Below are 13,407 nucleotides of genomic sequence, written 5' to 3'. Positions count from 1 at the left end.
TCTGCGCAAGGTAGGCACTCAAAATTTGGGAATATGTTGCCGGGGCAACGTTGCGACACTAGTGACGTCATTGTTTGGACGTGATGCTTCCCGTTGCATCGAATGTACAACTTTAGTTTAAAAAACATGTCGATATTTATCAAATACCTATCTCCAGCTTGATGGTATAGTTAGTGGCGTTCACGAAATAATATTTATGAAGAATAATTTAATATTAATTTGTGAAGTAAGGCGCTTGGAGGTCTGACCTTTTTGCGATCGAATGCATTCGCTTGTTTCTCGCTGAGAACAAGTTTGCTTGGACCTGTCCAGGCCCGACTGAACTAAGAAGCAGAACTAAAAGCAGGAAAAGCTAAACACAAAGCTACGGGTTAAGAACGAAACAACCTGACTTGACTCGGGCGAGTAACGAGTAGAGCGAGTTGCGCAATTACGAATCCGCGAGTAATCGGTTAATATGAAGTTACTTGTATAATGACATTTAATGTATTTTTAAATAGTGGCAATTGCGTGTCAGATAAGCGCATGTTTCAATTTCAAATGTGATAACTTTTTTTAGTCTGAGTGACGCCTTATGTTGTTACACAGATACACGTATATCCGCTATAGTAAGTTTTACTTTTATGAATAACCAACCAAACCAACAATACGAGTACTCAATGTACCGGTAATCTGTGTACCAAGGTAATCACCTATTTTTGCGCCTTTCCATGTACTGCATTTTTGTCGCCAAGAGTAACTCTTAAAAACAGAACATAGAAACTTAAACAGAACATAGAATCGTTACATAATCGATTCACGTCTTAAAAATCTGTCTCCACAGTTATATCAAGAAAAGCAAGCGGAACCAGAAGCAAGTCAAAGCCAAGAAACATACACTGAACAAGACTTGGACGAAGAAACAGAGACAGATCATGTAAGAACATTTCAACGTTAAACCAGCAATACATGCTTCCTACGTCATACCAAATGTTGTGTGAACACAAAACCCTAGGGCCTGGAGTTTTGCAAACAATATCAAAATTAAATTAATTATACTCAGTGTAACTATCTTTGTGTTTTAGTGACCACGTGATTTTCAAATCTTGTATAAGCGAGTTAACCCACAAACAATAATTTCTTCTAATGGCTTTTCAATACACAAGGTTTGAAAATAAAATTTTGAATCACAACAATATTAGTTAAACATTTTTTGAAAATATTTTCATTCGTTAGCGCAGATGCATTACACTTGGGGTTTGATTTGGTAAAGACAAAGTGAAAACTTCATGCGAATCCTTACAATAACATAGATAGAACTAATGAACTTTGAATTAGTGCGTTTTAAAAAATAAAATTGACATTTACTACAATCAAAGTCACGGATTTAAGACATTCAAAAAGAGGTTTAAAAACACCCACTTGCCTATTTTATCATATTGAACGAGAATTTTAAGGTGATTTTTCGATCCGTTGACTCTGCTGAGCAGATTCAATTTTTACGCAAAACCATGTTTTAAAGAATCAGAACAAGTGGCGCGAACCTGGGATTTATGTAAGGGCCCCCAATTCAAAAATTAGGGGAGAGAAAACTAAAAAATACGTTGCGCCACTTAAAAGTGACGTTTTGCTAATTTCGGGGTAGACACAATTTTAGTGATGTTCTAGTTTTTAATGCAGCCCCAGCTGGGTCCACCGCCGCTCTGCGCAAAGTGTATTGTGGATATATCTCGCATCACCATAGCTGCATGGATCCGGTAAAAGAAATATATTAAGCGCAGTGTTATTCGCACCAAATCGATGCGCCATAATTCGTCGTAAATGCGTTAAAAAAATCAAAAACAATATGCACAGAAACCATTTGTCGAATTAAATTCTACATTCCTTTTTGTTATTAACGCTTCTCAACTCGTACATTCGCCTGGCAAAGTAAGACGCACGGCGCCCATGAATAAAAAAACAAGTATTATAAAGTAGAAATTTAAGTGCTTAGACTGACTCTTAATAAGCCACTAAATATGACAGGGATAATATTTAGGGAAATTTTTTCTTTAAGTAAAGTAAATGTAATTGTCTTTACACTCCCCACAAAATATACGGACCTTATTGAAATAAAAAAATTACCCTTAGATATACAATGCTCGTTATCAGCGCATACCACTCAATTGAAACCAACGACTTTAGCGTGTAATAATTGCATCTGCTTAAGGCTACTGTAACTACTGTAAATCGTAAAGGTGGAATAGCATAGATTTTGGGTTTTTTCAAATAAATCTACGTTATACGGGTGCGTGAGTTACATTACACCCCTATGGCTGGATTGCTGTATATCCGCCTTATTTTGGTTACACTGGTTGTTTTAAACCGATCACGCAGCACTGGACTAAAGTGGTTACGGGGATAGATGTAATACAGGGCTGTGGGTCGGAGCCGGACACGGGACTCTATGAAGGATTCGGCTTTATATTTCAGCCAGGGTGGAACCCCGGTTGTTTTAAACCGACTCCGCAGCCCTGGATAAAGTAGTGTGTGATGTACAAAGCATTTTATTGCGTTTGTTTTGTGTTACAGCGATAAGCTCGGAGAAGGCGCAGACGTCGGTGATACCTTCTGCTATGAGGATCAGAGATCGAATTGAGAATCTATCAACGGGAAAATAATTTTGCGCTGGATTGTAAGCGTAAACCAAGGCTTTGTAGCAACAGACGGAACGCCAAGCAATTACGACCATCGCGAAGTTGGCTATAGAACAGAAAGGACAAAGTTGTGTTTCATGCAAACGCACAACTAAATCCGATGCATTCCTTTGCATGTTTTTGTCTTTTCGTATTTTCTTACCACAGTAGCAACAGGGTTTATTTTCCATCCTGTTTAAACAGTTCGTCTGCGCTTTAAACAACCGAATAATACACGAACACAAGCAAGATAATCTCGACGGTTCACTACCTATTTTTTGTATATAACTGGGCGGTAACAATTGGTCAGTAACCTGGCAATACTCGACTGTTACTTCAGTGTTTTCCTTCTTCTAACCATCCTTTTGATTATAGTGATCATAGAATGTCAGCATCTGGGGCCACAATGATTTTTGCGTTTTTGTCGCAAACCATATACAGTAGGCCCCAGATTTAATACTTTTTTGTTTCCTTAATTTACCAAACTGTATTAGCTTTTCTTGTTTTTGATATGTCCTTGTTATGGGTAGAACGCGAACACTCTGCGAAGAATGCTATGCGACAAGAGCATAAATATAAAGTTTAAGCGTCACTAAATTAAACAATTTTCTACAGATAACGATTTTGCGCCGGGCAACAATAGTTTTTCACAGCCACTTAGTTTTCACACAGCGTTTTATTTGTAAGGCCGCCACATATAAAGTTGTGGCACTGACACTTTACAAATGGTATCACTTTCCTTGCAAGGATGTGTAAATAAAAAACCCAACTCACCTAAAGTCAACTTTCAATGTTTCAAACCCTTTAAAACCAGCGCAATTAACAAGGAATTGAGTCAACATCAAACTAATTACAATTTGAAAGATAGTAATGGTTGGACGTGTTTCAAGTTTAGAATAAATGTATTGTAAATTAAATGTTTTTAAATCATTAAACATTGAACAGCAGTATTTTACTTTTATTCGTGCTGTAAACTTTCTGCTTTCGATTTTTGTGTGATTTTTCGCCCGAATAAATGGAAGTTAAACAATGGTTGGCTGTAATGCGAATAATGTCAATATGAGTTAAATAAAGGTAATTTAAATGTGGAATAAAACCCCAACCTTTTACTTTTTCTTTACATTTCAATAACTGCTCGATGTTTTGCTTGAAATACACATTTAAAATTTCCTCTTAATAACAAAACAAAAACATTACAATAATAGTAAGCAAAAAAGAAAAACATATAGTTCGGTTGCTTTAGTCTTAAACTAAGTTATAAGTGATAAACAAACAAAATAAAACTCTTAACTTACCTTATCAAAGTAGACTTGTAGCTTTCATCAGCAGCAAACTTAACACAGAGGTCAACTATAACACAACACAACTAGATAAACTGATGATCAAATGCTTTCCTCGTGTGATTGCTTACGGCTCATTCTGCACCAAACTGATTGCGTTTGCTTCGGCGCCTTTAATTCGCTTTGCTCAACATAAAATCGGCCAGTTTAAATGGCCGCTTTCAAATCAGCCGTTTTTTTCATCAGGTCTTGCGGTTTCATATAAGGCACGAAACGCGGCCGAAATAATGGAGTCGGCCGATTGCATTGCAAGCCGCGACTCCAAGTAGGACAGGAAAGTATAATATCAATTATAACAAAACTCAAAATAGAAATTTGAGAGACTGTGATTTAAACGCCTCCTGTGCAAGGCCAAAAGTAATATGACTTAAAATGCATGGAAGTTTTCTAGATGACATAAGAACAGGACGTCTAAAACAAGCAACGTTTGATTAAACATGGAGGAGGGGGCGCCAATTTTATAGTTTGGCCCCGGGCGCAAAATACCCTGGCTACGCCTCTAGTTACAAACAGGCCCTTATAAGGTGTGTCCCTAAAAATCCAGCATTTTTATCCTGATTGTGTTATTTCTGTGTTTCTCAACAAACCTTGGCTCAAAAGTGCTACGTAATATCGTAAATGGAACGGAAGACCTTTTAAGTTTTATGCGTGAGTTTAGCAAAATTACCTTAAATGTACTAATATTGTAATTGCCGTGAGTTGTATTCTCTATCTGCCACAATAATTTGGCCTTTAACATAAAATCGGATGTCACTGGAAGCTAGGTTTTTTAATTTGTTACTTTGGTCTTGTGTTAATTCAGGGATTCCCAACCTTGTTACGATCTCGTACCACTTGGACGCTCTGTACTGTCACGCGCACCACTTTAGCAGAAAAATAATTTAATTAATCATATTTTTATCTATTTTTAGCTTAGAACTAGCATTATTCAACGCTATTTGTAGCTTAAGGCTTAAGCTATTAAACAGTAGATTATATCTATCAAGAGCAGTCATTTTTCCACCTGAAAAACCTACGCGTACCACTAGTGGTTCACGTACCACAGGTTGGGAACCCCTGTGTTAATTGGATCAGAATGGCTTGCTGTGAAACCCGGCGGTACGCAGCAAAACTAAAAGCCACTATGCGATGTACACTGCCGGAAAAACGCACCGGTAAAAAAACGAGACAGTGACTCAAATGTACGCCAAGGCTACCAGGCGCGGATCTAGGATGTTTGTTTGGGGGGCAATGAATTGTTTCGAATATGACGTCACACAGCTGCACAACTAACCTTAAGAAAACCAGTTGGTTTATTTCCAGGTTGGAGAAGTGGTGCTTTTAATACAAAAGTTACATTACAAAGCTGTAGCACGAAGCGAAAAATTGCCTTTATATCGTTTAAGTTGTCAAAAGCATTTATATGAGGTGATGAGAGTAACGACGCCTTTAAGCTAAAGCAACTTAAATAAAGCGGGCCAAGAGATATTTAAAAATTTCGATGGGCCGCAAAACCTTTATACTTGTTCTTTAATGTTAACATAGACTTTGTTTTTTTATTTCAATGCCTTCCAAATGTAGGTAACTGTAAAAATCACAACGATTTTAATACTGTGTAGAAACGCATCGTATTTGTAAATACAGCCGTTTTTTGTGTTTTATGTTTTAGTTGCTTTTCATATTATACTGGAATTAAAAGCTGAAGTATTGTGGTACTTTTCTGGTTTCCGCAAATACCACAAAATGGCTTCCAAAAAAATGTATTTTTTGTTACTAGGGTAACATTATAAATGCAAAAGAATTCGCGAATCTTAAAGCTTCTTGTATATCTCTTGGCCCGCTTTATTTAAGTTGCTTTAGACCAAAGGCATCGTTAGTCTCATCACCTCATATAAATGCTTTTGACAACTTAAACGATATAAAGGCAATTTTTCGCTTCGTGCTACAGCTTTGTAATGTGACTTTTGTATTAAAAGCACCACTTCTCCAACCTGGAAATAAACCAACTGTTTGGTTTTCTTGAGGTTAGTTGTGCAGCTTTGTGACGTCATATTCGAAACAATTCATTGCCCCCCTAACAAACATCCTAGATCTGCGCCTGCCAGCCTTGGCGTACATTTAAGTCACTGTCTTGTTTTTTTACCGGTGCGTTTTTCCGGCAGTGTACATCGCATAGTGGCTTTTAGTTTTGCTGCGTACCGCCGGGTTTCACAGCAAGCCATTCTGATCCAATTAACACAGGGGTTCTCAACCTGTGGTACGTGAACCACTAGTGGTACGCGTAGGTTTTCACGTGGAAAAATGATTGCTCTTGATAGATAGCTACTGTTTTATAGCTTAAACCTTGAATAATGCTAGTTGTAAGCTAAAAATAGATAAAAATATGATTCAATTAAATTATTTTTCTGCTAAAGTGGTACGCGTGGCAGTACAGAGCGTCCAAGTGGTACGAGATCGTAACAAAAATACATTTTTTGTCAAAATACTTTAGCTTTTTTATTCCAGTAAAATATGAAGAATAACTAAACCATAAAACATGCCTAAAAAAACGGCTGTATTTACAAATACGATGTGTTTCTACACAGTATTGAAATCGTTGTGATTTTTACAGTTACCTACATTTGGGAGGCATTGAAATAAAAAAACAAAGTCTATGTTAACATTAAAGAACAAGTATAAAGTAAAGTGTAAGCTTTGAAACAGAACAATAACGAAGAAATAATTACACAGTAAAAATGGAAAAGTTAGCATTTGCACAAATGGATGACAACACTGAAATATTTGCTCTTCCTGTACAACATACCTTCTGCATAGCCGTGCAAGCCCAGAACACAAAGAGCTCTATTTCGATGAAATTCGAACCAACCGAAAGCTATCTTTACACGCGGGAAAATAAAACCGCTCAATGCTTCTTTGTAAGCCCCGAGAGAATGTCAAGTGAGCCTCGAAACTTTTTGTAATATTGGAAAAGAAATTATTTGTATTACCAATATATGCATAGACACAATCGTTTTAGACTTAAATACGCACTATCCATGAAAAATTATTAATATTGAGACATTTAGATACAGTTTGTCGTGGATTTAGGTTTTTGCATGCCATAAAGGTAAAACCCACTTTAGGTTATTGCAAGTCGTGGCTTACGTAGAACACAATGAATCGTGTTGCGATAAAATCGAACGCAAAGAGAATACTTTTGAAGTTATAGAAGGGCGAGTGAGTCGCCGATGAACTCTGTGAGTTGCCAGAGCGAACTCGTCAATCCACTTGCAACGGCGAGTCCGCAAACTCCTAAGGCAGCTCCCGAGTAGAAACACTTCTCAACCAAACGCAATCTGAACAAATTAAACACAAGGTTAAAACGGGCTCAGCCATCTTGTTTTAGTTGCAATGTTTTCTGGTTAACTAATCTTCTTAGGTTTCAACTAACATTAAAACGCAATCTGAACAAATTAAACACAAGGTTAAAACGGGCTCACCCATCTAATCGCATTTTAAGATAAAACGCATGAATAAACTTTGTTTATTTCAACTTTTTGTGTAATACTTTTTAATAAAACCACAAACAAAGCTTAAATGGACACATTTTGGCGCCGATACTACGTCAGTATCGGACCAGTGGCGATACGATAAACCTGATACTATCGGACAGCCAAAAGTAAAAACATAAAAAAACGGGCCCAACCATCCAATAGAGTTTTAGATAAAAAGGAAATTCGGCAATGAATCGGCGAAATTAGGATATGAACAAATATGAAGGCAGATTCTAGGGATTTCGATATTTTGGCGAAAAAAGTGTGATCTAATGAAACCACTACGAATTCTAGGGCAGTGGTCAGCAAACTTTTTTTGTCGCGGCCCAAAGTATTTTTCTCAGAGCTATTGTAGGCCCACTAAAACCACTACGAAGCAGTGACGGATTCTGAATATTTGATTTTTAGGTGAAATATTACACGGCGCCTTTATGCCCAAAACTCTGCCATACCATATTATAAAACATACTATACAACGAAGAATATACGCGCGAAGCGAGAAACATTTTTTTTATTTTTTTTTACATTGGGCACGTGGGTCTTTTCAAACTGAGCCAAATTAAAAATTCTATGCCACACCAATATTTACAATAAAGTGCAATGAATGTACGGCTATCACGCGGCCCACAGCTACATGATATTACTCAGCTGCCCAAAAGTAACTCGCGGCAGACATCTGGGCCGCGGCCCATAGTTTGCCGACCACTGTTCTAGGGATTTCGATATTTTGGTGGAAAAAGTGTATAATGAAGTCACTAAGAATCTTCTTTAGAAAAACGCTTTGTTTTACGTTTACAGTGTCATGTCACAAATAAACATCAAAGTATTTATAAGATCAAAAATTCTGGTTTTAAACAAAACTTCCACAAGCATAAAGTTCCTTACTTGGTTAGTTTTTGTTTCGATTGTAGATCGTTGTTCTTCTGCTTTAGAATGAACTGGTTGCAACCGGCGATGTAAGTTGTGAAGTAATCTCCCACTGATAAACCCCACAATCAAGGTTGTAAGCCTGAGAAACAATTAACAAATAGCTTGATAATGAGTTTCAAGCCAAAAAGTTCGAGTAAATCCACATCATCTTGATTAAGACGTTTCGATTCACACTTGTATCATCGTCAGTTAATCTCATTGTTTTTTAACAGCACTTTCTGAACACATAACTTATACCGAGCATAAAATTAATTCAAAGACTGTTCAAAAACCGCTGGAAAAATAAGGTTCCACAAAATATAGGGCTTTATTCAGAGACTGATGATGCCAGATTGGCGAAATATATTTCTCTATTAACAACTAGTCTAGAACTTACAAATGACAAATTATGACTCGGACAAGAAAGTCTATAGTAAGTTACTACCATCCACTTGAAGTCCTTGTCGTCATTAACGTGCATTAGGGCGAGGAGATATCTTCTTTTTTACATATTCAGTTTGCGTTCTACAAGATCTTTCAACACGCAAATCAATTCAAAGGCATTTAAACGCTTTTAAAGATTCAAATAATTTGTGACAAACGTGCAACACACAAATTTAACCCTATGATTAGATGCTCTGAACTAGAAGACCTTGTAATATTTCACCTTTTGGTCTTCGGCATTCAGTGAGGAATGCAGCTGGTCGACATTCGTGTTGCTGAACTTGAAGTTTGTCGTAAAAAAGAATTCCATCACTCCCATGGCGCTCATGATCTTTTCATTGAGTCTTGCCATTCTGAAAAAATAAAGAAATATTGAAGTCTTTGCCATTCTGAAATTAAACATTATATTTTGTAGGATTAGCGTAGCATTGGGTTCAGAATAAAGTATTTTTGTGAACTGGGACCAATAATTTCAAGCTAAATAAAATCCTATATTCTTGCCTAAATGGTGATGGTCATTCAAACAAGTAATCCAATTTTATGTCATATTGAAAAAAAAACAGACAATTGTTATAACATAATAAAGGAAGTTTAAATCCTAACAGTTTGAGAGGTGTAAAGACAGGTTGACAAAAAGCTAGATATTAAATGATAAAATAAACTTCCATCTAGACTATTACCTTTAATATTAAAAAAAAACAATAAAAAAACTAGACAAAACATTGCACGATTCAACAAACGAAAATCAAGAAAAGCAAAAATTCTCAAACTGTTCAATCCACAATAAAGCATAGGTGACAAACTAGAGTTTTTAGTCTCTGCTTAGACTTTATTTCAAGTATAACTCACTTTTGTTTTTTCCTCATAATAGCCAGACCGGCATCCATCGCATGGGCAGGAATAGTTTGCGAATAAAAGGTGGTGAGATCGTACAGCTTTCTGCATATAAATATAGAAAAATGTTTAAATGAACACAACTTTGCCGAAAGTGTTAATGAAAACTATATCTCTTAATGTTAGATAGGATACTAACTAATCAGGTGTCACTATATAAAAAAAGCAGCTTTGAAGGGCTAGATCTCAGCTATTAACACACATATGTGTGAATGTTTCATTGAATACCCTTATAGGTTAATGAATTATATGAATCACACTACGAGCGGTATGTTGAATATCCACCTAATTTTTGTTAAATAAATGTGTGAAATACAAGCTGTAGAGTGGGATCCGGACTGGGGACTCGCAGAAACCGCACTTTATGCCGGAGTCGGATTTGAGACTTAAGTAAGACTACGCAAGACTATCCTTTTTAAACCATACAAATCCCACCACAGGTTAGCTTTACAAATAAACTATTTTTAGAATTTATATTCTAGTGAAATAATCTCAACTCGCTCCCCTCTGATCCTGTGCAGCTCAGTTGGTAGAGCAACGGTCCCAGTATAACCGGAGGTCATGAGTTCGAACCTCACCAAAGGCTAGTTGTTTTTTAACCTGCCTTGCTTAATTGATCGACAGATTTCATGAGTCTGCGGTGTCTTTCGGTGAATAATCTCATCAATCAGGGTTGATTTATTTTAAAACTTCAAATGTACTTAATACATTACTTTCCCAGGCAAAGTTATAATCCTAATCAGTGTTTCAACCTTTTTTGCAACTATTCAAATATTAAGCGCAAGTATCACAACGAAGCTTTGTCGACCCAATTCTTTTACCTCAACTTTATGCAAGTTAATAAAAGCTGTGGCTACCCAAAATTAAATTTTATGAGCATTTCTTCAAAATTGCTTCAGCAATTTATTTAAAAAATCCAATCGTGTGAAGTTGTGAACTATTTCTGTCGGCGACTCAACTAAAGCAAACGGCCTTTGGATTTTGGGTCACTGTGGTTGAGAAAACACTGGTTTTACAGACATCAGCATTAATAAAGTCAAGTTTGATTTATAAGAGCCATGTTTTGGACTTGCCTTAAAATTTCCCTAAAATTTTGCTTAACTTATTTGAGGAATTTAAAACATGTGAACTGCTGCAGTCTGCAACCCAACAAAATCAAAATGAGAACTCAATTTTTCCCATTGGTTAAGAAACACTAAAACCTACATTTAGAGAGATAACATTAATAGTTTATAGTTGTCCATTCTTACTCAAGCGGTCCATAGCAAGGCCATTTTTGATGCCAGAGTTGACGTGGTAGATGGAAGGCGATCCATTAACCCTTGGAATTCGGTTGCAAGTAAAGGAAATGATGCTTTCGTTGTCCGAAGATGAATCCCCTGGAAATTCATGTTTAACTGGTTAAGTTTTAAATTGATCAACAATAAATATAGGTGGAATTAGTTATTCACAGTAGACAACCTAAAAACCTCTTGGTAATTTAGAATGACTACATCAGAGTAAAAATGCAGTTTTGAAACAGATTTTTTTAAACACTGGTCCTATCAAAGCCCATACAGACGTAGGTAGCATTTCGTGAATGTTTCGAATAATTCTTTATTTATTTTCACATGGTCTTGTCAGCCGATAAAATGCAATTACTTTTGTATATTCTTTGATATTGATTATACGTCTAACTACAACACCAGCCAATATGAACAAAAACGTCAACTTTTGGGTAACCTATCTGTATTTACAACCTTGTAAGCCAATTTCCCCAAGCGATGAAACTGCACTGTCGCTCTCGTAGCCGAGCGAGCACCTTCTTTCTGCTGAGTCACAAGCGGTCTTCATCGCTGCGCAAATCACGCCGTTCACAACAAAGTCGACCGGTATGAGGTCACAGGTTATGGAGTTGTCGACAATCACAGAACGAAGCACCCCCTTGGCGTACGCTATTATGAAAGCGGTGGGTCCGTACACGTTTGTACACCAACCCTGGAGAAAAAACAGTAATTTTTGCTATGAAATATAATTATGCAGTGAAATTTGGAACACGATTAAGCAGTACACCGGAAGCCTTTAATAGACTAACCCAGTGGTTCCCAACCGGGGTGCCATTTGGAAGCTTAAAGGGTAATTGAAGTTCCTTAAAAACATAATTATCGCTCTTTTTAAAATCCTATTAATACAACTTTTTGTGTATGATTTGGGTACAGAAATCAAATGATATTTTCCTACATGCAAATAAATTTGATTGCGATGTTTGAGTTCCGTTTTTAGTGACACTACAGAAATCAACTTTCAAGATTCAAGTAGTTGTGCCGCAATCTATTTAGCGTTCCTTAGGGGTGCTGCAATCTATTTATTGTTCCTTATGGGTGCTGCAAACCATAAAAGGTGGGAACCACTGGAGTATCAGAATCAGTCGATCAACTAAGAATTTTTGTGCAAGCAAGGCCAGGCTAGAAATGCAACTGAGGTGTGGTTTGCACTCCAAACTGGCCTTGCTTGCATGAAATCCCTAATTGGTTAAATGATTTCTTATCACGCTTCCAAATGCCGGCTTTTCGATTCAGCGTAAACTCTGCGCAATTCAGAGTTTTTGCTCAAGCTTATCCTTGGCCTTTGTGACTTAAACTTCAGCGTCGTGCATGAATGCATATATGCTTTTGTATGGGGGAACAATAAAGAGGGGTTAGTGGATTTTTTGAGGAGAAAAGGGTATACCTCAATTAACTAATTTATGTTCTATTTAAAGTAGAAGGGTGCAATAGTTTTCAATGGCGAGCCAAATTCGATTAAAGCGACCAACAAGAACTTCTCAGGGAAGCGAAAATGTAAACGAAATTAAAAAACAAAAAAACAAGACGCAATTTAAAATATAATTAAGTAAAACTCTAAGTTTGTCGAGATTTTTAAAAAGGTAATACAGTTTGTTAAACACAACAGAAATGTATTTAGCAACGATTCCTGTTATTACAAATCCTAATTGTATTATTTGGATTGTAAAAACATATTTAAGCATCCAGGAATCGGTTTGGAATCGACTAAGCAATGTAAAAATGGCAAACATTTAGTGGCGAGCCAAAATCAAACTTCAAATATTTGACGAGGTTTTTGGTTTTCCACATTGGTATTGTAAGCAACAAATTTAGTGGAGTCTAATTCCACGTCCAACGAAGCCATTATTTCAAGCTAAAACGCAAATTCTATCAGTATTAAGCTTTTACACACTTGCCATAATTTTAGTGCGACAAAACATAACTTATTTCATGACAAAGAGCTAAATGCAGGCTACGGCGCAATAGTGGGGGACAGTCGCCATCCAATAAGCTAAATTCAAGTGTGACAGATGATATTATATTGGAATCGTTGTTGTGGCGTAATCAAAGTCAAAATAACACTCATCCTTCATGTGTTGTACGCCTCTAGTTTGAAGATTCGTTCGTCAAATTTATTTCCACACTACTTCTTTGGAAAAGTTAAATTCAAGACCCCACCCCTTAATTCCAACCAACATCCTCCCTAATATTTCACGATATCCCAGCGTAGTTTATTGAAAACTTTATGCTTTTCTTGGTCGAGTGACTTGGTGAAGCCTATCTTCATCGGAATAAGGCCTAAAAGGACCAAATAACGCCTGAAACTGTAAGAAAGGGTATAAGACGATCG

The 13,407-nt window shown here is 36.7% G+C and overlaps 1 protein-coding gene across 4 annotated transcripts in view; it reads left to right on the top strand.

The window, feature by feature from the left end:
- LOC146137288 (NACHT, LRR and PYD domains-containing protein 12-like) overlaps window positions 1-13,407 on the top strand; it is a 176,930-nt gene that overhangs the window by 77,249 nt on the left and 86,274 nt on the right. The window contains exons 13-14 of one of the 4 annotated variants that reach the window (XM_083394124.1): window positions 824-916; window positions 2,551-3,674. The exons of the other annotated variants lie outside the window; for them this stretch is intronic. Of the exons in view, the coding sequence (XP_083250250.1) occupies window positions 824-916; window positions 2,551-2,556 (99 nt within the window). The 3' untranslated portion in view covers window positions 2,557-3,674. Of the gene's footprint in view, window positions 1-823; window positions 917-2,550; window positions 3,675-13,407 lie in introns of those variants that run through there. 4 annotated transcript variants of the gene reach the window in all.

Source organism: Ascidiella aspersa, chromosome 7, assembly GCF_963924565.1.
Source record: "Ascidiella aspersa chromosome 7, kaAscAspe10.2, whole genome shotgun sequence".
Classification (NCBI taxonomy): domain Eukaryota; kingdom Metazoa; phylum Chordata; class Ascidiacea; order Phlebobranchia; family Ascidiidae; genus Ascidiella; species Ascidiella aspersa.
This window is presented reverse-complemented; position numbering and strand designations above follow the sequence as displayed.